This window comes from Heterocephalus glaber, unplaced genomic scaffold, assembly GCF_053883595.1.
Source record: "Heterocephalus glaber isolate CG9 unplaced genomic scaffold, H.glaber_assembly_v1.0 deba00001504, whole genome shotgun sequence".
Lineage (NCBI taxonomy): Eukaryota > Metazoa > Chordata > Mammalia > Rodentia > Bathyergidae > Heterocephalus > Heterocephalus glaber.
Window position 1 is genome coordinate 5,172,504 of NW_028258324.1, and position 25,659 is coordinate 5,198,162.

Sequence of the window (25,659 nt, forward strand, 5' to 3'; positions counted from 1 at the left end):
TCCTCCAAAATTTCCTAGGGCCCCTGCTTTTGCAGCTCTACTAAGTCTGTAGTCAGGAGCTGCCCTCTTGATCCAGAACATGGGAATGGAGAGATGTATCCACTGTGGACAATGCCCTGAGCTCTGCCCTCACCTGTTACCTTTCCAAAAGAGGTCCTCAACCCAAGCCACAGTCCAGGGCCAGACACTGACTGACCTACTGTTCTCCAAGGGTGCATTAGTTGGGCAAAATGTTCTCACCATCACCCTGCTCTGCCTCTCTTGGAAGGAAGGCATCTTTTGTGTGGCCTGCCAGAGCTGCAAGGAAAGGGCGATCCTACTTTGGTAAAAGAGAACAGAGAAAGGCCATAAACAAAGACTTGTTGTTTATTTTGTATTTTTTTTTAAATAAATACACTTTACATTAAAGAAAAAGGCCTTTGATTTGTAATTTCCACATTGGGGAGAAAGAGAAGAAAAAAAGGAATCTGAAAAACTGAATCACAAAAATAGAGGGAGTGAACTTATATCCTAAGTTCCCTCAACTCCATAAAACCAATATCCACAATGACTATGCTGCCCATAAACCATGAAAGTGGGTGAATTTAGGCATTTACTCAGCAAACAACCAGCACAGCGCCTTCTCCACTTCCGGTATGAAGGAAAACAAATTAACATGACAGCATATGAGGCAACAAAACAGGCTAAAAAAATCATATATTATATTTATAATAAAATATTCTTAATCCTTATCAATTTAAGAAACCACAATTTTCCTTTTCATTTAAATAACGTATGTAAAAATGCCTCTATTGTATTTTAGACATCATTTTCTTCCAAAGAAAATGAAGTGCAGGGACAAGAGACATGGTGGATATAAGTTCATACCCTCAGTTATAAATGCCTGTTGTATTTTTTTTTTCTTTTTAAAGTTTTATAAAAAACTATTCTTGTTCTTTAAGTAAAGAACATTATACAAAGAAAATATATTGTGAAATAACCCGAGGCGTGTTTTGTTTTGTTTTTCCCTTGAGGAAAGATATGTCCATCTTAGTGGGGGTGGGGAGTGGGAAAGCAGGATAGGGCCTAATCCCTGCTGTCTGTTTTGTGGTTGTTATTGTTTTTAGAAGGACTCAGATTCCAGTGAGACTTTAAACCATAATCTTCTGGTACAGGGCATGTAGTTCCTTAACAGCCCTGGGAGAAAGGAAAGGAAAGGTGTTCTCAATTCATACAACAGTTTCTCCCCTGCCAACAATCTCTTCCAAATGGTGATGACTCCTCACTCATTCAGAGATAAAATGATGTCATCTTCCAAATCAGAGTTGTCAGAGCTGTCAGCTGAAAGGTAAGGGAGACACTAGATTATGCACTAGGATTACAGGAAGCATCCACATCACATACATTTATGCCTCAATAGGGTTAATTACCAGTTTCCAGAAAGAAGAAAACACATCAATTAACTCCCTAGAGCTGACTCTGGAGAATACACCTGTTGCTGGCAACAGTGATCAGCCCTGGGACCTCGTGCTCTCTTACTTTTCAAAACTCTTGGACTTCTTAGCAACTCTGTTTCCTACCTGGAAGGGCTCAAAGGGACCAGGCTAGCATTCTCTAAGGCCCCACTCATGGCACTTGGGATGCAAAATGCAGGGCTAAAAGTACCGAACAAACCTCATGGCCCTGGACCTCTGCTATCCTTACAAGAATGGGCACAGGCCTGCTTGACCCTGAGGGACCACTAAAAAGAGAAGACGAAGGGCCGGGGATTTAGCTCAGTGGTTCCGCCACCTGCCTCGCAAGCAGAAGGACCTGAGTTCAATCCCCAGTACCAAAAAAAAAAAAAGAGAAGATGAGTCCAAGCAAAAGTAATTTTCCTTAACCTCTTAGTCTTTCTCCAGTCCTTGGAAGACTACAGGCAGAGAGAATCATCCTAGGATTCACTCAGTCATTTCTGCATATAATCTGATGGGAACAAACTCGCAGAAAAGTACAGGCCAGCTTGCAGTAATACCAGAGAAGAACTGATCCATCTAGAAATGAGCTGGGAAGCAGGGAGCAGCTGTGAGACCCTAGAAAGTGGCTGTCTCCAACAAGGAGCCTCTGCTCAACTCTTAGCCTTCTCAGGTGGGAAATAAATACACTGACACTTCTGGAAAGATCCATTAAAGGTAAAACTTGGTGGTAGCCAAAAGGACCCTTAAGATGAAGTACATACACCTTGTCTGTTGATTGAAACCAGAGAAACAGCACCTAGCTCTGTCTGCTAAGCAAAGGAAAAGCCTCAGTACCCACTTTGATTACTCAACTCAGAAAGCTATGGAACAATTTTAACAAGGTTTCCAGGAAAGCAAGAGAGAGACCCTGAGTCCTGCAAAAAATACAGAGACTAAGTTTCCGTGTGGAGAACCTACAAGATGCAAAGAATCTCCATCAGCCTTTCCCAGGTACCTAGAGAAGCAACTCCTGGGCAAGACAGGGACCAACAACACATGTCCTCAGACCCTCCTCTCTTCACCACAAGCTCATTTAGAGAAAAAGAAAAATACTGAAATGTTTGACAAACTAAAAGCAAAAAAAGCATGGCAGTGACAGAAGTCCCAAAAGAAAGAAAGAAATGGCTGGAAAAATGAATGTTCCTCACTAACAGTACAAACACAGTCTCTTGATGAAAAACAAAAATAAGTCGGTGAGGTCAAAGAATCCATACTTGACACACATGAACAAACCACACCTCAGGAGCCTCTTTGCTGCAAGAGCTCCAGGAGGCAAGGCAAGGCCTCCTTTCCAAAACCCAAGCACAGCACTGTCCTGCAGACTCACCTGCCTGAGACCTGCTAACCATCAGCTATATATAAGGTATATATTATTTATTTATATATTTATTTTTATATATATATAAACTGTCAAGGGCTGAGGGTGTAGCTCTTTGGTACAACACTTGCCTGGCATGCAGATGACCAAGGATTCCATCCCCAGTACTAAGACCTACAAATGCAGCTTAGTGAAGATCACAGATTGAGAACCTTTACAGCTTGAACAGACTCCCCCACCTTGTGGCCAGGAAGGCTTCTTCCTTTACCTTTCCTCTTTCCACATATAGAAATGATTCAATCCCAGACCCTACATGGAAACTCCATTTTGAAAGGCCTTAATGGGAAAGGCAGTCTATTATAATCAATCCCTAGTTGGGCATGGTGGTGCACACTTGTAATCTTAGCACTCTGGGACGCTGAGACAGAAGGACTGCAAGTTCAAATCCTGCATAGGTAACATAGTGACTCAGCAAGACTGTTTCCAAAAAAGATGGGGGTTTGGGGGTGTTGGATGTAGCTCAGTGCAAAGGCCCAGGGTTCAATCCCCAGTACCAGGGAGAATAATAATCCCTGAAGTACTTAACCTGTTGCTTTACGACAAACAGGGTTTAGGTTTTTTTTATGGATGGGGTACTGACAAAGACACAAAGACCCTAGAGTCAAGGTGCTTCTGTACCTAGGACTAGGGTTCTGATTTTAAAATCACTGGGTCCCTGCAGGAGCCAGGGCCTACGGTTTTCTAAGGCTTACATCATATACTAAAAGGGCTCCACAAGCTCAAAAAGGTTAAGAGCTACTGATTTAGATGATTAGTAAGAGGGAAAACACTAACAAACCAAGGGTGTCAACATGCCGTCTGCTCACTGACAGCTGCTATGGATCTCCTATAAAACACATTGAAAAAGCAATAAAGTATACCCTGCAGATGCCAATTCTGCATTGCCACCTCAATTCTAGAGGCAAACTGAAATAGCAAGATGTCATCCATTATAAAACAAATATTTGCACCAATGTTAAAGTAACATTCTCACAGAATTCAAGTTTTCCAAATGAGGTGCAATGGCACACATCTGTAATCCCAGCTACTTGGAAGGCCAACACAGGAGGATTTGAAGTTTAAGGTCAGCCTGGGCAACTTTAGCATACTCACCTACCATGCACAAGGCCCTGGGTTCAATCCCAGTACCACACAGAAAGGAAGGGGATGGGCCATTAGTTTTCCAGATTGTTTTACTTGAAAGAATTTCCTAAATGGCTAAAGGAGGCAGTAATTTTACCAAAGTGGGAGGCTTTATATTCAAATTAAGTATGGAAGTGGGGCATGGTGGCACATATCTGCAATCCCAACACTCTAGATCCTTGAGACAGGAAGATCTCAAGTTCAAGCCCAGCCTAGGCAATGGGCAACGTAAACCCTGTCTCAAAACTTTAAAATAAAAGGGGTGGGGAGCGCTAGGGATATAGTTCAGTGCAAAGGCCCTGGTTCAATTCGGGGGAGGGGGGTAACATGGGGGAACAGATGGGGGGAACGAGACAGAAATGGAATGGAAAAGCTGAGAATGGCAAAGTTGAGATGACACCAGGATCTGACAAGATGACCAGGTTGCCCCTCAGGATCAAGGGAGTGAATGCAGTGTTTGCTGGTAAGACCAGTAACTGGCATTAAAGCAGAACCATATGACAGTAGCACACATTAACTTCATGTTGTCACTGCTAGCCCTCAAGATTCCCTCTTTAATGGAAGGACTTGTAAATTTGAACTATTCCTTCCCAGAAGAACACTCAATGGCAACACCTAATATGTATTTCATGACCAAGCTATCTTCCTAATGTAGACAAGTTGGGAAGAATATGTTGGGCTACTCTGAAAGATGAATGATCCTCACCATTGCCTATCCATATAGTTCTGCTATGGACCCAGGCTTTATTAAGTGTTCCTAACCTAAGTGATCTCTTAGCAAATAACGTAGCAGAGTATAGTACCAATGCCACCCAAGTCTTCAAACAGCTCTAACATGGACTAACCTATGTGCCATGAATAAAGTTTAAACTGATCTCATCAACAAGTGTGCATTGCTTTTCCTGTTCTGCCAAAACTTCTTCCCTTTTCCTCTGCAGGTAATGGACAGTCTTAGAAACATTAGAAAATAACAGCTCAGACATCTACATTCTTTGATGATTAACTGCACATGAACAAATTGTCTTGTCCCAAATTACTGTGTAAGAGAAGAGGCTAGAAGTATCACCTGAATTACAGAAATTATTGGCTGCCCTCATCAGGGTTTAAGTATACAGCACTGTGATTGAAGGGAGTTGTCAGGATTAGAGTGGGGCAGTTTTCTTTATTGTATTTTTGACAGAGGAGGTGGTAAATTTTATAGGCTTCTTTTGTTTTTGGTAGTACTGAGGATTGAACACAGGGCCTTCTCACTGATACATCACCAGCCATCTTTGTATTTTTTATTTTTGAGACAAGAATCTTGTCTCAAAAATTTTGAGACAAGAATCTTGTCTCAAAAATTTTGAGACAAGAATTTTTGAATCAAGTTGGCCAGGTTGAGCTTGAACTTGCAATACTCCTGCCTCACCCTCCCAGAGTGCTGGGATGGATTACAAGTATGAGCTTACATACCTGACTCCCTCTTTGCATGGTGATCTATTTGCATTGATGAAAAGCAGCCAAGCAGTTCTTCAGACTATGCTCTCTAGCCAAGTGTAACTTTATTTAGACACTGTGGATGCATGAGCTTGTTTGTTTGAACCAAAGTGGGAATATTAAACAGCACAGGGGTGGGGTGTGGGTCAGTGGTGCTTACCTAGCATGTGCAATGAATGGGGAAGAGGGGTCAGAACTTTCCCTAATAATATTGTTAATGTCAAGTATAGATTCTCTATTTTAAAACAGTTTGTGATCATTTTATATGGCTTTTCTGAAAACTTCTATAAATCCTATACTTTGGTAAAATTTTGTTATTCTTTTAAAAAAAGGAAAAGACAGTGATACTCCCTTATGCTGGAGGTACCACTGCTAGCTGTCCTGCTGTTTGAACTTGCCTAACTATTTATAATGTAAGGAGATGCAACTTGTTTCCTACATCTCACTATTCCCATAGGATAAAAAGGTTTGGTAAATTTGCCCTGTGTCCCTTGACCCTTAGTCCCTCTTACCTGGGCTTTCTAATCATGGCTAAAACTACTTACTAATCTACTGAATCGACTCAACATTTAGAAAATGGAAGTTCATGAACTGCAAGTTGGCAGATGTAAGGCATCCCTTCCCTCCTCAAAAGCTTCCTCAAGTACAACTTTGGAAGAGGACTTACGTTAATTAAAAAGACTCTTCTGGGGCCGGGGATTTAGCTCAGTGGTTTCACCGCCTGCTGCACAAGCACAAGGACCTGAGTTTGATCCCCGGTACCAAAAAAAAAAAAAAAAAAGACTCTCCTAGCCAGACAAGTGCCAAGTTTGAGTCCAGCTTGGGCAACGTAGCATCTTAATCAGACCTTGAGTTCAATCCCCAGTACTGTCACTCATATACACACATGCACACATACATGCATGCATGCGCACATGCACACAAGCTCACACACAACCACACCTGGCATTTGTTGGGCCTAGGCCATCACAATGGAATTAGCCAGATGTGATTAATGGCATAGAGAAGACATACCTACCGTGACTGTTAGAATGCTGTTAGGTTAGCTACATAGCTACATGAACATGACTGGATCTCACAGGGATTGCTCCAGTCAGGCAGGGCAGCACTACAAAGAGCCAGGACCATAGCTAGCGCATGAGTCTGTCCATAGCCAGCATATCATGATAAAGATGAGTACGCCATCCTGAGGCATGCACAAGTACAGGGGCAGAGCTTGCAGAATCTTAAAACTACAGGTGAGGTTTATTCAGGATTCATCAGCAAAGGCAGGAGATGTGACTTTAGAAGCTGAAAGTACTAGAAAAACTAGTGTGTTCTTAAAAATTTGGAATTGGGGGGGGGGGGGTTGTGTTGAACAAAACAGATGCCAAAAAGAAGCACTGGTTCCCTGGCCTCCCCTGGTGGGGGAATTCACCAAAGTACACAGGAAAGGCCTCCTTCACATAAGGGCTTTGATTTCTTTGTGACTTAGCCCCTGTGAGAAGCTATTTTTAACAGATTCTAGCTCTGGGACTTGGAGAAGAGTTAGGCTGTGGCCTTTCATTCTAAGGCTGATCCTCTAGAGCAGGAGCTAACAAACTATAAACCCACCTCCAATTTTTGTAAATAAAGACATTTCTCAAAACTGTTAAGTTTTGTCCATGACTGCTTTCTCACTACAAAAGAGCTGAGGAGCTATAAACAGAGACCCTCTGTCCCACAGAGGAGAAAAAGGTTGCCAACCTCTGCTTCAAGGGGAAGAGATGACAGACTGTAGTTACAGTCTGATAGCAGAGCAGGGGATAAGCAATATGACAAAGCTTTTCCTCAGGGAACCTAAGTGCTCAATCAGCAGTCACAGAATCCGGGTACAGGGCACAGAATCGAGTATGGCTGCTCTCTGAGTTAGGTTGGCACAAGAGAGGGACCCTTCCCTATGTGCCAAGGCTCAGCCCAAACTATGCCCTATACTTACTGTCCCCCAGGATCAGTTCCACTTCCTCGTCTGCATCAGAATCTTCATCCTCCCCATCCTCTCCCTCCTCTAGAAGGTTTGCTAGCTCCTCATCAGAGGGAGAGAAGTCATTGTCCCCATCCTCTCCTGCGTTCTCATTATTGTCATCCTCCTCCAGTTCCGCCTCCAGCAACTGGTCAGTGTCAAGTTCATCTAAATCATCAGTGTCGTCATCATCTTCATCATCATCCTCTTCCTCTTGTTCTTCCTCTTCCTGGTAAGAGAGCATGAGGCCCATTAGGACAAACAGAGAGGCTTAACCCATATTGGCCACATGGTGATTGTTGCCCAAAGTGTGGCAATCTAGATTAGCACAGGGTTCATGGGCCAGTCAGACTTGTCAGTGATGACTAAGACAGGCACGTCCACATCCCCCAAGACATTCACAACAACCCTCAAACAAGGATTACTGCTTACTCCATAAAAGCAGTAACGGCCATGCAGCTCTTATCAAAAGAAATAGACAATTTGCTTTAGAAGTCTCTGCAATCAACATTCTAGGAGCCCAAGAGAACTCTGTCTTCTATTAACCAAAGCAAGTGAACAGAGAGAGTCAAGGCACTGTAACAAAAGCTTTTACCTGGAATCTAAAAAGCGATCTTTTAACAAAACAGATGAAGAACACAGCTGATGCGTCACTAGCTCTAATCCTTTCAAGCACACCTCGATCTTCTAACAGAGCATGTGGGCAAATCACTTAATAGTGCCACCATCCACATTTCATCTGAACATTCCAGCAAAACAGGCTTAAAAGATATACTTGCATTTCCTGTTAGAAATGCCCCCTACCCCCCCAAAAAAGTATACTATGGAAACCATTCATCCTTCTATTCTTAACACAACTTTCAAAAGAACCAAAACTGTACTTTTTTCTAGATACCCTGGGCTTTGTAAATCTACACATTTCAGCTTTGCATTGGATCCCAAACTGTTTCCCTTTAAATAGGAAGAACACAAAGACATCTCAACTTTGATAAAGATGACAGACATTCCTAAATAAATATAACCAACATTTTAGGCATCTTTCTGCTCAAACATCAACTCTCAGCTTTACCAATAGCAAAAAGATTCTAATTCCTACAATAATGTAAAATCCCTTTAGTAAAGAGACCTAATTAAAGTCAAGATAGAACAAACCCAATATAGCAAAAATTTTTTTTTTCATTTTAAAGTTACTACCTGCTAAACAAAACATTTTGTTCCCTAATATACCCTTGGTTTGATTGTCAGACATCTTATACACTTCTTAAACACACACACACAAGCACTTTCTCAGGTACCAGTACTTAGCAGCTGTAAAAACTAAAACTTATTTAACAGAGTAGCTCTGCTTCTGGACCTCTGATAATTTTGGAACCACCAATATACTTCTGAAGTGCTGTTTGATGCAATGATTTAAACTGTTCAACAAATTCTCCCAGATACATAGGAAAAACTAATGCCTTTAAATACCTAGCAATCACAATATTACAAGTTTATGTCTATACCAGATTTTGCATACATGCATGCATTAATACACACGTGTACTGGTCTGAAACCACTATTCCACTATTTTGGAAACACAGCACCTCCAGAGAACAGGTTAACTGATACAAGTTCCCTCATAAATATCTTGTCCTAAACCTGACTTCAATCCTGGCCTGAAAAGAAACCAAGCCCTGCCCCTCCCCCTCTTGCTCTGGGCCTTAGTCCACCCTGGGAGCCTGTTACTGCATGTGCTTTTCACATCCCCACCCTACCCTTATCTGTCATCATACTGGTTTCCACTGAAGAGGTTCAGCTCCCCCAAACTTAATAATTTCTCAGTCTACGTAGGCTTCAAATTCCTTCTACCTGTATGCTTGTGTTTTTGTTTGTTTTTTGGCAGTTTTTGTTTTTTGTTTTTGAGACAGAGACTCACTATGTAGTTGAGGGTGGCCTTGAACACAAAATGTACCCCAGGCTGGCCTTGAACTGGCAGTAATCCTCCTCCCTCAGCCTCGAAAGTGCTGCGATTACAGACAGACGTGCAACACCACGCCTGGCCCACCTATATACTTTTGAAAAGGGTGGCCAAAACCTGTTCCTAGCCTCCAAGTGCTCAGCTGCCACTGGCTCACTTACTTGCTCATTCATTCTCTCCCTCTCTCACATCTGACAATCTGTCTTCCCACACCACAGTGCAGCAGTCCCTGGTGTGTGCTGAGGCCAGGATGCCTCCACTAAGCCCAAACTCTATTAGCATGACAATTACCTTTGGAGCAGTTAACTTATCTTCATAGAGTTGCTGTTAGGATTTGAATGTTTTTTTAAAATGTATGTGTACGGTTGTATATAACCTCTGTGGAAAGTGCCTGGCATATACAAAGTGTTCAAAACTGTTAGTTTGTTGTTCTTGGTCTCTTCCAGATCTCCCATACATAGGGGAGGGGTTCCAACTTTTACTATACATAGGCATAGGGGTTCCAATTTTTATTATACATAGGCATAGGGGTTCCAACTTTTATTTTTCTGCCCTCAAATGTCCTCTCATTCATAAACCCTGAACTGTCATTTGACAGCTCTATCCATCCGTAACACAGAACCCCAGAACCCCATAACTTCATAAATTCAAACCACTCCTAACTTAGTACCTTTTCCACTATTCTAGTTGCCAAGTAAGTATCTCAAACATGTATTTTACTTCTCTGACTTCATTTCCAATTAACCTGTTTCTCTGGGATCCCTAGCACTTCCTCCAATCTACTCTGCACTAAACTGCAACACTATTTTTCTGCCCACCAGCCTCCAGTCTCTCCAACTGTCTATGGGCTAATCCTTTCCCTGATCAAAACCTCCCAAGGGCAAGGTTCACACCGATAACCCCACCTACTCCCCTGAGACAGAAGGATCAAAAGTTCAAGGCCACCCTGGGGAATTTAGCGAGATCCTGCTTCAAAATAAAAAAGGGCTGGGGATGTAGCTCAGTCAGTGGTAGTGCTTGCCTAGCACGTGTGAGGCCTGGGTTCAATCTCATTACTGCTCCCTGCAAACAAACTCCCCAAGGCTCTGTGACACATTCCATGAAAAGCAAGAAAGACAATGACCATTTACTGAGCCTCTCAATCTCAATTTCTTGTTAAATGAGGTGCTTTTAATTAGGTGTGAATCAGAATTACCTGAGAAAATTTTTTTCAAACCACACATGCCTAACCCCATCCAGGGTACAAGATGATAAGGCCATTCCTGAATGAAGTTCATGCAGGTGAATTTTGGAAAGGCTCCCTAGGAACTGTGGAAGTACACCCCTAATAAGAACCAATGCCAAGATGGCAGCTGACATACCCCAAAATTCTAAGTTTTACTTTTCTGTAATACTATACCTTCCCCACTCAGATTCCTCAGGACAGAACCACAAAGATGAATCCAGGTATTCCCACTGACCTTCTCTGCTACACAAAACTGTCTTATTTTTTAGGACTTAAGCATAATTTATTTTTAATTCAGTCATCATTTGTTTCCAGACCATTCAAAATTCTTCTTGCATATCTATTTTTCAAGAGAAACAGCTTTTAGCCTATACTTCCTTCCAAAATAGAACCAATCTCTTAGAAAATCAAACCTCTGGTCGTACTTCAATAGCCTAAGAAGTAGGATAGCTTTTTATAACATTGATTCAAATTGGTCCTACTGTCTTGACACTTTAACATGTCATAGTTTGCTGAATTTAAACTCTTCTTTTAAAACTTGCTCCTGGTACTAACTATCCTTAAAAATTACAGGTTCAAGATTCGTGTTGTAGTGCATGTCCATAATCCCAACACTCTGGGAAGCTGAGGATCTCAAATTCAAGCCCAGCCTGGGCAACTCTGTGAGCTAGCAAGACTTTGTCTCAGAATAATAAAAAACAGGATGTACCTCAATGTGAAGACCCTGGGTTCAATTTCCTATATTACCAAAAAATAAAAAATAATGAAAAGAAAAAATAAACTACATATTCATTTCAGGATCATAAACACTTCTGTTTTTCTCTCCTTACAAGTAGAATCTAATTCAAATACATTTCAATTTTTTCAGTAAAACTAGAACCTTTCAGCCAGGCATTGTGGCACATGCTTATAATCCCAGCAACTGGGAGGGCTAAGGCAGGAGGACTGCTGTGAGTTCAAAGCCAGCCTGGGCTACATAGCAAGACCTTGTCTCAAAAAAAAAGAAAAAAACCCTTCCAGGATTCATTACATTCAAGCCTGGCCAGGGATACAGTATATCTGGGATCAATAAGGACTCTTACCATCTGCTTCTAGTAGTAGAGAACACACAGGAAGCACGGCACACAATGTGTCCCAGATTCCAAATGAAGTGGAAAAAAAGATAGCATTATTCCCTTGTTGAATTATTCTTTATAAATTTAAGGTTAACTATAATTAGCTGAAGTATATTGACTTTTAAAAATCTAGGAACAGGGGCCGGGGATTTAGCTCAGTGGTTTCACCGCCAGCTCCCGAGTTCGATCCCCAGTACTAAAAAAAAAAAAAAAATCTAAGAACAACAATTACTAATCTTTGATTTTATAATTTTCCTAAAAGCCAACAAAGTTGACTGATTCTTTTTTTTTTTTTTTGGTACCCAGGATTGAACTCAGGACCTTGTGCTTCCAAGGCAGGTGGCGGACCCACTGAGCTAAATCCCTGACCCTGAATTGATTCTTAAAAATAACAGATTTGAAAAAAAACAGCCAGGCATAGTAGGACATGCCTGTAATCCCAGCATTCAGGGAGACTGAGGCAGGAGGATTTTAAGTTCAAGCCCAGCCTAGACAACTTAGCAATATAGACCCTGTCTCAAAATAAATGAGAATGGGGAAGGTAGCTCAGTGAAAAACCCCTGGGTTGAATCCTCAGCACACAACCCACCTTGACACATACATGTGCCAAATTTTGCATGAATAATATGAGCTTTGATTGGTGACTGACACATCTATGCTCTCATCAAATGCCTAAATGCAGGCAGACTAGCAGCCTCAGAAACCAAGCATGCATGGCTGTCAAAGTTCTATATATTTTCATTCATCAATATAGTCATACAGTTCATTACATCTTATTAATATCTAAACTTATTTAAACTAAAGGCAAAAGCAATTATTTTCATGTATGTAAATTTGTATTTCAAAACTCTTTAAATAACAACTATTTTATATAGGTACTTTACGCTGGGCTATTTTAGCAGATGGCAGCTGGTCACTCATGGTTCTGAGTTTATTTTGCTAAGGTGAAAAGGCAAATTTAAAGGTGTTGACCACAGGTGCCTGCATCCCTAAGCTATACATGTCATACCTGGAACATTTGACAAGACCAGAGAGCAATATCTATACTAGGACAAAACTTTGAATAGCAAATAACTGATATGAAAATGAAGTCTCTAGTTTCAAAAGCAGATGAAACATACAAAGGAAAGTGAGTTTAAAAAAAAAAAAAGCTAGCACATGAAGGGGCAGTCAAGAAATCTCATGGAGATTCAGCAGTAAATACAGCAAAACACCACTGTCAGAGTCTGAGAAGAAAATGGATCAAAACAATGAAGGTCACAAAGGAGGTTTACTTACTCATAATAGATATTATTCCACCCAAAACCTCTCTAAATTAAAAAATCAAAATGCAAAAAAAAAAAAAAAAAAGCCAAAGGTTTAAAGGGAAAAGCAGTTCTCTCATGAATGTCCTTCAAAAATGAAATACACTGGATGAGCAAATAAGGACAGTGGTGTCAGTATGAAGTGAAACATGCCTAGATCCTGAAAAATCTAGAAGCAATGCTAGCTTACCCACTTCACAGAGCTATGTAGACCCCAAAAACTCCTCAGACCTGGAAAGCATTCAGGTTCTTCTGCAGGATAGGCCTGAGAGCCACTTGCTAGGATTCTGTTGAGTCGGCCCCTCTTAATCTTGGCTGCCCATGCCAAGGCAACCTCTATTTTCTCTCCAGAGTTAGAGAATCAGAAGTCCTTTCTACAACCCTCTCCTCTTTCTAGCATCTTTTTCCCTTAACCACTGAAAAGTTAAAAAGAACCATAGAAGGATAACCAATCAATCCTCCCTGATCAAAATCCTCAGAGAGGGCAGGGCACAAGGAAAATGCTTAAATTCTTTCCTTTATGATGGTCTCTTGCTTCCACAGCCAGCCAATTTTTCTCCAGTGTCTTTGCTTCCCTTGCTGTTCCATATCTGCATGAATGAAGCCAGACCAGAGAACGTCTGAGTTTCCAAAGGGCCAAAGGCAATCCTCCCCTGCTTTGAGCTTAACTTTCTCCTCCAAGACAGACCTCAGGCCTCATGGACCCAGTGATGAGCTCTAAAGAGACTGTTCCCCACTGCCTTGTGAACACAAAGATGTAGAAACAGGGATAATGATACTGATAAGTAACTTAAAACTTGAGTTTCGCTTCAGATTTAGTTTAATGTCCAATATCCAAGAAGCCTGAAACACAAGTGATACCCAGTAGTAATGAATAAACCCACTGAAGACAAAAAGGGTCTCCGGCCACAGGTACCACTACCATGTATGGACCAATGGCTTCACAACTGCATCTTCTGTATCTGCTCAAGTATTAATCACACCTTATTTCATGAAAGCTAAAATGAAAAAGTATATGCATTAAGAGAGAGAGGTATGAAGTAGCAAACTGACACAAGAATAAAGCACAGATACCATTAAATAAACTCACTCAAGGCAACCACATGAAATTTGGAGGATCTACTACTACTTTATAAAACTCTGTTACCAAGAAAGACAAGCAACAAGTACAAGTTAAATAACACAGCACTCAAGAAAACATTAAACCAGACATAGTGGCACACATATGTAATTCCAGCACTGGGGTGTCTTGAGGCAAGAGGATCATGAATTCAAAGCCAGCCTGGGCTACATAGTGAGTTCAAGACTAACCTAGACTACACAGTAAGACCATGTCTCAGCCCCTGGGCCCTTAAAAATAAAAGGAAAACAATAAAACCCATGTCACAAATAAATTATAAATCTCACATATTCATCTGAAGATCTGTCCCTTTCACCCTATCTAACTTGTATGAGCTTTAAACATTGCTGGCTGTCTTATCCACGAAACCAAGACACAGCTGGAAAGCAATAAAGGAAATCCCCAGCAGCATTTGGTAAAGCAGTTTCAAACTCTGGAGCCTAAATAATGTCCTTTATATTATAGTAAGTATGGTGTTTTAAAAACTATGATATGCAGCTTTTGTTTTCTTTTTTTTTTTTTCTTTTTTTCTTTTGCAGTACTGGGGATTGAATTCAGGGCTTTTGCACTAAGCTGTACCTCTAGTCCCCTTATTTTAAGACAGAATCTTGCTAAGTCCCCAAGCTGCCCAGGGTGGGCTTGAACTTGTGATTCTCCTGTCTCGGCCTCCTGAGTAGCTGGTATTACCAGCCCTAACTAAAAAGCTGTCATTTTAAACATTTTATAAAATAATATTCCTGTGAAATCCAACAGTGATAAGGCAATGCTCACCTATGTGTGAGGGGAGATGCCAGAGTGGGAAACTACTCCTCCCTAAGATAGTATTCCACAGTGGAAAGTATCTCTGGGTCAAGCAGTAGCCAGGCCCCAAAAGAAGGCTCTACTCTGATCCTACAGCAATGGTGGCAAAACCATAGCACGCATGTCACAGCCGTTTGTTATCATTGAAAGCTCTAAAAAGTTCACTATCACTGTCTTATACCAATCACCAGCCTCCTCCCCCCCACATACACACACGCGCGTGCACAAGCTTGATCAGTCTCATTTCCTCGCTCTATTCAGAAGCCTTTCTCTGCCACCAGGTGAAGTGGTACAAGTCTGTAATCCCAGCTACTCAGGAGGTTGAGGCAGGAAGACTACAAGTTCAAGGACAGCCTGGGCAACTCAGGGAGACCTTGTCTCCATAAAACAGATTGGGACAGATAAGATATATAGATATAGATAAGATAATCAAGCATGGTACATGACTGTAAGTCTAGCTCTCTAGAGGCTAAGGCAGGAAGACCACTGTGAGTTCAGACACATAGTGAGACACTGTCTCAAAATTTTTTTTTAAATGTAGATCAGTGCAAAGGCCCTGGGTTCCATCCCCAGTACAAAAGAAAAGAAAAGGACTGGGAACATAACTCAGAAGCATAGCACCTGCCTGGCAAGCTCATGGCCCTGAGTTTGATTCCTGGTACCAAAAAACAAAAAGACCAAAAGAAAAGAAAAACATCTAGGGATTATGAATCATCTCTGAGCACACTTAGGTCAGAACATACCACCAAAAACATAAACCAAGAGCGCGCACACAGAATTTGAGTCATGTGTCTGGTTAGCTTTCTGATTCAGGCGTACTCCATCATCACCTTTGATGTACAAGTGACACAGTATTCAAAGAACAATTCAATTTAGATAACAAGCTATATGCTCATAACCTATAAAGTCTAACAATATGACACACACTTAAATCTCAAACTAGCATAACCAAGTAGCCTTCCTTAGCTAATACTGAGCTCCATTACAGAAAAACATGATTCCGGGCCAGGGATTTAGCTCAGTGGTTTCGCCACCTGCTGTGCAAGCGCAAAGACCCAAGTTCGATCTCCAGTACCAAAAAAAACACAAATAACAAATAAACATGATCCTTTGATTTTCACCAAAAAAAATTCAAAAAATTATCATTTTCAAAATTTTTCGCTTTTGGTATAGTGGCACATGCCTGCAACCCCACCTATCAAGGAAGGTGAGGCAGAAAATGGCAAGTTAGAGGCCAATCTGGGCAACTTAATGAGACTCTGTCTCAAAATAAAAAAGAGCTGGGAGCTGGGCATGACAGAATATACCTGTAATCCCAGCACTGTGGGAAGCTGAAGCTGGAGGATAACAAATTTGAGCCCAACTGGGCAACTTAGCACCCTGACTCAAAACAAAAAAAATTTTTTAAAGTTGCTGGGGATATGAATGTAGCTAGCTTACTGCAGCTTTGTGTGAAGAACTTGGGTTCAATTCCAAATACTGGGAATAAAAGGTTTTTTTGTGTTTTGTTGTTGTTGGTTTTTTTTGCGGTACCAGGATGGAACTCAGGACCTTGCACTTGGAAGGCAGGCATGGTGCCACTGAGCTAAATCCCCAGGCCTTAAAAGATTCTTTTCCTTGCTTTTAAAATACTGTTTTAAGCCAGGCATGGTGGTGCACACTTGCAATCCCAGCTCTGAGGAGGATGAGGCTGGAGGATTGCTGTGAGTCTGAGGTCAGCCTGGGCTATATAGTGAGCTGAAGGCCATTCTGGACTGCAAAGCAAGATCCTGTCTCAAATACGTAAGTAAGTAAGTAAGTAAGTAAGTAAATAAATAAATAAATAAATGTATGTATGTATGTATATATGTATGTAAGTGCATGTTGTTTAGAAAAGACACTAACAAAAGCTATTTCATTAGCCCTAATCATCGGGCATGATACACCAAAAAGCTGGGGAGAGCCAGGCATGGAGATACATGCCTGTAATTGCAGCTACTTGGGGGACTGAGGCAGGAGAATAGTAAGTTCAAGTCCAATGTGGCAACTTAGGGAGACACTGTCTCAAATTTTTAAAGATATAAGGAGGAGAAGGGAGGGCGCCAGGGATGCTGCTCAGCAGTAAAGTGCTAATCTAGCATTCGAGAAGCCCTGAATTCAATCCCAGTAACATCAAACAAACCAAAGGCTGGAGAGGGATGAGGGCCTGAGCTACAGCAATGCAAACAGAGGAAAGCTCACTTCCTACAGCATTCCTCTCCTCACTCAAGGTACTTCTATGCCCTTAAAGGGGAGAGATGAAGCACCAGGACTAAGTAATACCACAGTAGAAGGAAAAAACAAAGGAAATGAACTCAAAATCTGGAAAAAACATTTTACCAGCATTAATACCTATACCAGGAAAAAGTCAGAGGCTAGTCATTCAATTTCAATTTTATATTACTTACTCAACAATACTTGTCAGAAAATTAGACAAAATAATCTGGCCACGAGAGCACAGTTCTGGAAAGAGAGTAAGGTGTGAGCCCAGCAGACCCGGTGAAACTCAGAAGTCTGAGAAACTCTTCAGAACTGACACTGACACCACATAAGCAAACACATACCATAATGTAACCACAAATTTAAATTACCTTGGAAGAGAAAAAGATAAAATTGGGACATGGTATTTACTACTCATATTTTATGTAAATTCTCAAATGCATTAAAATCTTCTCTTTACTTTTAAGTTCCACTCTTACTACCCTGAAAATGGGCTATGCTATACAACAGAAAACACAAACCAAAACCTTTCAAAGGTGAACCCATTTCTGCAATCTATCTCCGGTAGACTCACTTTCTTGATTTGTATTCACATTGGGAATATGCGGGCTGCTTATCTTGAGGCAGAACAGGGTACTAATACCAAGGACAGAAAGAAAATCTCTGAATCAAAAATCAGAAATTCCTGCCCTCTCCCAGGAACTTCCTGGACCCTGTGTGTGCAGATGGCGTCACCTGGAGCTTGAGCAGCAGCATGTGGATATCAAAGACAATGGCCAAGAACAAATTAAGAGGGCAAAAGTCCAAGAATGTATTTCACATAGCCAGCCAAAAGAACTTTAAGTCCAAAACTAAAGCGAAACCAGTGATCACTAATCTTAAAAAAGATAAACATTGTAAATGATGAAAAAATTCATAGAGTGAATAATGCTTTTGTAAACATTCAGAAGGAACTTGCAAATTTCTCAAAAAGGTTTACTTTTGAACCACTGGAGAAAGTGCTGAATAATCAGCAGCATTATGAAGATGAACCAGTTAATGTTGATGAAGTTGTAAGATTAATGGCTCAATTGTAATACAATGGAGATGTATCAAATTCCCCAAAAAAACTCAATAAAATAAATATTTTATACAAAAACTGGAAATTCCTAAACTGCAAATTAACCTACAGATGGAACTCTTGGGATAGTCATGTACTGATTAAAGTCTTATAATAACAAAATCCACTTTATTCTAAGTTTTAGGTTACAAGACAGCCATTTCAGATACAGAAACAGATTGCAAAGGATGATGCTTCAAGCCCTATCTAGCAAAAAGCAGAAGAACATAACCTCTATGAAGCATTATTCAGCAGAAAGAAATCTCAAATATCACTGACCTGGTCCTCCTCTTCATCTTCATCTTCTGCAAGACGCTGCCTACCCACTTCATACAGCCGGCACACTGTGTCCATGTTCAGGGCATCCATGCTGCCTTGATTCTGGAATAAAACAGCCAGTTCACAAGGAGTAGTGAGTTTTCAGAAGGACCACATCCATAACTCAGCTCGAACTGGTGCCCAAGACTTTGACCCTTAACTGTCAAAGCTTCCAATACATACAATTTTTGAGACAACTCTGAAAATGCTATAACTAGAATACAGACAGAGAAAGACAGGACGAGAAGGCTTGAGTAGTGAGGGTAGTGAGCACAAACCAGTCGTGCTCTAGTGAGTGGTCCAGACTCCTCTGACAGAGGGATGACAGCGTGAAACAGAATTCTCTACACTGTCTTGTATTGAGATTTTCTTACTATTTTTCTTGTATATCTCCAAAATCCTAACAATTGAGGTCATCAGTGATTATCATGAGGAGTGTTATGAACTTTAGAACATATCTGATATCACACAAAATGTCTGTAATATAACTTGAAAATGATTCAAAACATCAGAACAAAACAGCAGGGCCTCTGCAAGGGCCCTTTACCTCAATGACAGCAAGATAGCAGTCTTTGGTGTCTGTACACAGGTCAAAGATGTTTCTCTTCACATCAATGGTTGCTGAAAAACAATGAGACAAAGCTCAGAATTAAACTACTACTACAACCTTAAAACCTGCACTTTTCCAGTGTAGTGATACATGCCTGAAATTCCAGCACTCTGGGAAGATAGAGCAGAAGGATTACAAGTTTTGAGACTCTATCTCAAAATAAAAAAGAGCTGGGGATGTGGCTCAGTGCTAAAGTCCTGGGTTCAATCCCCAATGCCACCAAAAAAAAAAAAAAAAAAAGTAATAAAATTTTTAAAAGTACTGGGGATGTAGCTCAATGGAAGTGTTTGCCATGTGTGATCAAGGGCCTGGGTTCAATCCCCAGCACAGCAAAACACAAAATAAAAATAATAATGATAAAACCTGCTTTTCCTCTATAAGAATTTAAGGTGATTGTCCATAAATATTTCATAAGTCCTCTACAGTCCTCCTAGAAGGTGGAGGACCTAAAAAAAAAGAGCACTAAGATATGAAAAAACAACAGTGCTTGCCCCTGTATGCTTACCAATAGGTTTATAGTCAGTTGCATTAAATGTTCTGAAGGATGACCCAAAAGGGCTTTTCATCCTCTCTTCCATTAAGTCATCTTCATCATCGGCCTGCAACATAGCTAGTTGGGGAAAAGGGTAGCAATAAAACACTATTAAGAACCAAAAACATCCTCTATTCACAAGCACAGAAAATCCTAATAAGATTTCAATGAGTTTCTCTGTAAATAAATTTACTCTGCATTTAGTTAAGTATCCTCTCTCAAAGTATCCTCCTTTCAGATCCAACCTACTGGGGCCAACAATTTCCTCAACCTCTTGATCTAGCTCCCAACAAGTCTTATAGCTGAAGGTTTACAACATCCCAAGACAACTAATGCAAATCTTTTAAAGTCCATAATGATACATGTAAAAATTACTGCGTGAAACTTTCAATACAAGATTATCTTCAGGTAGGCATGATGGCACATGCCTATAATCCCAACATTCAGAAGACTAAGGCAGGGAGATCATGAGTTTAGGCCAGCCTACACAGTGAGACCCTGTCTCAAAACACAAACAACAACAAAAAAGTTATTTATTATCTTTAAAGTTAGTTACCTCTCACTCTAAATCAACATTTTATTTTCTCTTTTGTCACCATTTGTATTAACATTTTCTTTTATGTTACAGCTTTCAAATGCCTTTCACAAGTGAGAAGTTATTTCTAAAAAAGAAGTATCCAATTAAGTGAGGGGACAAAGTAGGGGGAAAGACAGGGAAGTAAAAGTCTTATTACCTCCATACATCACTGTCCCCGTATGGTTGAACACTACACGACACTGATCTAGAGCAGGAACAGTGTGTAAAAGGTGGAAAGTTCGAAGGTCCCACTAGAAGGAAAGTAGTCAAGGGAAACTATTGTAACAAAAGTTCTTATCTAACCACATAAATTCTGAAACATTCTTTCCTCCTGCTACGTACTGATACTTTAAAAGTCAATTCATATTTCTGAATGAAGTCCCTGAAAATATTTTAAAGTATTCTCAGATACATAAATGCTACATGAGCTCCCTGCCTCCCAACAGTGGCACTTCACTTTCTTCTTAGGTCTAGCAACTGATTTCTACAGAGCAAAAGTAAAATCCTTCTGAACGCAGATGAAAGTCAATTCAATACTCAGAGAATTGGGAGACAAGAATCTGGTCACTCTTTCCTGAACAAAAAACACACTAGTGGAAGTCATCAGTATTTATCAACAATGACAACAGTCTCCTAGAGAATCATTACCATTTCAAACCGAAGAATAGTACCACATCACTACCAATGTGGATACTTGACAGTACTGGTAAAAAGATAAAACAAATAATTTCTGCATAACAAACCAGATAACAAATAGAAAGACAGACATAAATGTAAAGGATACAATCTCAGTATTAATGATGATCTCCAGTCCATTTGGATGGAAAACTCCACTGATGTTCATGTTGAACTTGTCAAACTTGTGGATGGCCTGTGCCGAGCGGACATCCCAGAGGACGCCATCATTTAAGACAAGATCATCTGTAGGGTTAAAGGTGGCACAGTTCCTCTTGTAGTTGTTGGCAAGATCTGGGTTAAACAGAGTCAACAGCTTGTTGCCAGTCTGAATATCATAAATCTTTAGAGAAGAAGGGGGTGGGAAGAGAAAAATCAGACCAATTGATCCATTGACAAATTTATAGAGAAACTGTATAATTATAAATACCTCTCCGATGCTTTCCAAATATCCCCCAAAGTACTCACTTTGGCAGCACATATACCAAATATCCCCAAATTAAAAAGGCCCTAATATTGTAAAATAACAAGGAAGATTACATCTATCTAATAAGCAAAGTTTAAGAGCTTCAGTTCCCATTAAAGGTTTGAAAAATCCCTTTTCCACAAGTAAATGAGAAATGAAACAGCATTAGGGATTAAAACAAAACAAAACAAGGGGCTCAGGGGTGTAGCTCCATGGTTTGCCTTGCCTTGCACATTCAAGGCCCTAGGATCAACCTCCAACAAGAGAGGGGGATACAGACACACACACACACACACACACACAGGTTTTCTTTCCCTCCCCTTTTCATGAAACAGAAAATGCTTCCAATATTAAAAATGAGAAATTCTCCACATACTTTTTGAAAAAAGTCATCAATGAAATACACTTTTCTCCTTAAAATCTCACAATGAACACAATGTAGCCCCACCATCCTAAAACTTTCCAAAGTCCACAATATACAACCCATATGGTGACCAGATCTTTCTCATCAGCTTACACAGATGCTGTAGTATGCCCAAGCTTTAAAAAGAAAACACACACACACACACACACAAAGAAAAAACAAAACACCCCCTTCCCCCCAAAAAAGAAAAAGAAAAATCCTTCTTCAACACAGAAACAAGGAGACACCACAAGGAAACAAACAAATCCAGATCATGGGACAAGAGATGACAACTAGCCTGGTCTCTTCAAAAGTCATCGTCATGAAAACTGTTGGCTTTAAAACATTAGTAACAACCAAATACAATATATGAATCATTTTTTTTTAAAACCTTTGGTAGATTTTTTTTTTTTTTGGTACCGGGGATCGAACTTGGCACCTTGCGCCCCCTACAATATATGAATCTTGACTGGATCCTGGTTCAAAAACAAAACAAAATACGAAAAACATTTGCAACAAAGTACATCAGGGATAATTAGGAAAGCTAGAAGAGTGATATCTGGGAATTTACTATATTGCTTAAGTGTGGTTATGCATAAAATAGTCTGTATTGTTAGGCAACATGCTATAAGATGTAGGGATAAAATGTCATGTTCATGTTTGCAACTTTCAAATGACTTAAAAAATGCACACACTGAAAATATGTCAAAATATTAAACTGATTAATCTAGCCAGTGAATATATGTAGTATTTTTTCAATTTTTCCATACATTTGAATATTTTCAAATAAAATGTTGGGGAGAGATCAACCCTAAATTTACCACCCCATATTTTCCCAAAGTTGTTACCCTACTTCAGCAAAAATGCTTCAAAGAATTATCTATATTCAGTGTGTCTCTTTCTCTCCTGTTCTGTTCATGAACTTACTCTAAAACTAGGTTTTTACCCCATCAGCATACAGAAGTATTTCCTGACATGATTAACAACAACCTCTACATTGTTAAGTCGTTAAGTCTCCTCTTAGTTCTCATCTTACACAACTCCTCAGCAGTTCCTGACCAACTGATCAATCCTTCCTCAAAATAAAGTCTTCTGTTGTCTTCCAGGGCTGGATTTCCTTCTGCCTTATGGCTACTGGCTACTCTGTCTGGTCTTCTTTCCTAAGTACCTTCTTTTGTGTCCAATCCTACACACTGGTACATGGGAGGGATATATCCTCCTTCCTCTCTCTTCTCTAGCGCTCTTGATCTCATCCAAGTTCATGACTCTAAATACTATCATCATGTAGATAACTCCCATTTATATCTCCCATCCCAGACTTTTCTCCTAAACACCCAACTTGTATATTCAATGCTCCATTCCTTACTGAATGCCTAACAGACTCTCAAACTTTGTGTGTCCCAGACTCCAGGGTTCAGGCCCACTGTTTCTCATCACCTCTGCATGCCTACATGGGCCCAGCCCCATTGCTCCTCCCATGTGTCAGGTGGTACATCTTCCTACCTGGAAGGCCACCTCTTGCCTCTCACAAATATCAGAATCACACTATGGGAAATTTTACATTCTATCACATGTCTTCTGATAATCTTCCACTGTCTTCATCTTACTCAAAGGAAAAGCCAAAGGTCCTAACTATAGGCTATACTCTCGTTCTGACCTCAGTTCTTACCCTTTCTTATTCTCTCCTTGCAAACAAGGACTTTTCCTTTCCATTTCCTCTGCTTTAGAATACTCTTCACCCCAAATACCTGCATCACAGTCACACTTCCTTCAGAGCTCTGCTATACATTACCCAGTAATGCTGATGACCCTAGATAAAACAGAAATCCCCCCCCCACAATATCAACAAGCATTTCTTACCTCTTTCCTTGCTTTTTCTCTGCAGCACTTACTATCTAATATTCCATATACTTGCTTCATTATTTATTATCTCCCTAATGAGGCTCCACAGTCAGGGATTTGATTTCATCTAAAACTTAGAACTCAAAAGTATCTGCTGTGCTAATAACATCTTTCTCAAATTGCCAGATTATATTCACGTTCAGCCTTTTCACATTTTTCCTACATAGCTTAGAACTACTTTATCATATTGTTAGATTCTAATTAGAAGGAAAACTATTAACTACTTTCTAGTTGCCCCTAAGACTTAAGTCCTCACATTCAGTCCAGAAAATTTCAACATAAGTAAATGGGTAAAATCAGCCTGAAAGTAATGCATTCTTAAACTACTTACATGAGCAATGTCCCCTTTTGTGCCTATGACCCGATCCTGAGAGTGCTTACTGAACTCAACATAGTGATCTTCGGTGAAGGAATGCCTACGGACAAACAGAAATACTGAAGTGATAGACCTTCAGGACACACTCAGACAACAGAAAAAAAGGGTGATCCTCAGCCTCTTGCACAACTATACTTACCTGAAGATCCTTGGTTTTCAAGGATCTTTTAACTTGGTTAAAAAGAAAATTCCCTCCATCAGTATGTCCATCACACCCCAAATGATTAATGAGAATTCCTTGGTTAGAGAAATGGCTAAAAGAGTACATGTGCCTTTGAAATACCATAGGAAAGAGTGCAGCTGTCATATGTAAACATATCCAAATACACAGATTTGCCATTCTGTGTTAGTGAAGGGTCTCCTGCATAATAGGAATGTAAATACTTTAAGTATCTAGAAATTTAAAAAGATAATTATCTTATTAAACAGGAGGCTCCAATAAGGAAGAAGTTAACAATAGCTCATATCATTTCTCCTTCCCAAAAGGCCTTCAGTCTAAAACCAGATGGAAGATATAAATTAGGTAAATAAAACAGAGACACTAGGCTCCAAAAGTAAATACATACTTCATATCAAATACTGATTTCATTCCCCAAAGTGCAGACAAAGGCTGGCTCCAAGTAGCAGATGTCAGCAGCAAGGACCCATCCTAAAAAAAGAAGGAGGCCCAAAGTGGATGATCACATTTACATACATGCAGATATCACTATCTTCCATTAGCATATTAAAACATGTGGATTAGGGGCCAGGGATTTAGCTCAGTGGTTCCACCGCCTGCCTCGAAAGCACAAGGTCCCGAGTTCAATCCCCAGCACCAAAAAAAAAAAAAAAAAACATGGATTAAAGAGAAAATAAAAAACTCCCCAAGAAATACTCAGAAACCATTAAAATATAAATACAGATAGTTGCAGTGTCCTAGAAAATAATTACATTGAAGAGAGCCGGGGATTTAGCTCAGTGGCACCATGCCTGCATTGCAAGTGCAAGGTTCTGAATTTGATCCCCGGTAGCAGGGGAAAAAAAAAAGAGAAATACTAAATCTTCCTAAACTAATTAAAAATAGTTTCAAGAGAGGGGGAAAAACTGGGAAAGATGTCAAAAATTATTCCTGTCACCTAACACCTGACCATATTCCTCAGTTTCCCTCTAAAATATGAGTCTACCTCAACCAGACTTTCTAGTTGGAGACTCTTTCCAAAAAGAAAGCCAAATAAAGTGTGAGCTTGCTTTACTCCATCCAGTTTACCAACCCATCTTAGAATAATTGACAGCATACAGGGAAGGGACCCTTACCCTGGAAGGTTCAAGGTGTGTGATGGCTGAGTTGTGACAGTTATAGCTGGCTTCCTCCTGTCCACTAAACACATTGTAGAGCTTCAGCTGCCCCGTGCAGGTACCAAGCATCAGGAACCGTTCCCGTGCTGAGAATGCACAGCAGGTGAAGCCACTCTCATCTTCATTTGCTTCCCGGAACACTGAAATAGGACGAAATCTAAGCAAAAACACAAA

The 25,659-nt window shown here is 40.3% G+C and overlaps 1 protein-coding gene and 1 pseudogene across 10 annotated transcripts in view; one reads left to right on the plus strand and one right to left on the minus strand.

The window, feature by feature from the left end:
• Window positions 1-350: 350 nt before the first annotated feature.
• Dcaf1 (DDB1 and CUL4 associated factor 1) overlaps window positions 351-25,659 on the minus strand; it is a 69,094-nt gene continuing 43,785 nt past the window's right edge. For 7 of the 9 annotated variants that reach the window (XM_087186914.1, XM_087186913.1, XM_087186915.1 and 4 more), the window contains 10 exons: window positions 25,444-25,642; window positions 24,717-24,799; window positions 24,106-24,190; window positions 21,113-21,346; window positions 20,486-20,579; window positions 19,725-19,829; window positions 19,157-19,230; window positions 18,571-18,672; window positions 7,409-7,661; window positions 351-1,320 (listed from right to left, as the gene is read on the minus strand). In XM_087186914.1, the coding sequence (XP_087043040.1) occupies window positions 1,262-1,320; window positions 7,409-7,661; window positions 18,571-18,672; window positions 19,157-19,230; window positions 19,725-19,829; window positions 20,486-20,579; window positions 21,113-21,346; window positions 24,106-24,190; window positions 24,717-24,799; window positions 25,444-25,642 (1,288 nt within the window). In that variant the 3' untranslated portion in view covers window positions 351-1,261. Of the gene's footprint in view, window positions 1,321-7,408; window positions 7,662-12,033; window positions 13,624-18,570; window positions 18,673-19,156; window positions 19,231-19,724; window positions 19,830-20,485; window positions 20,580-21,112; window positions 21,347-24,105; window positions 24,191-24,716; window positions 24,800-25,443; window positions 25,643-25,659 lie in introns of those variants that run through there. The other 2 variants (XR_015441099.1, XM_021238745.2) reach the window with 2 other exon arrangements.
• Window positions 13,620-18,303, plus strand: LOC147825220 (ribosomal biogenesis factor pseudogene; annotated as a pseudogene). Its single transcript, XR_015441111.1, has one exon. The product of XR_015441111.1 is annotated as a ribosomal biogenesis factor pseudogene (transcript).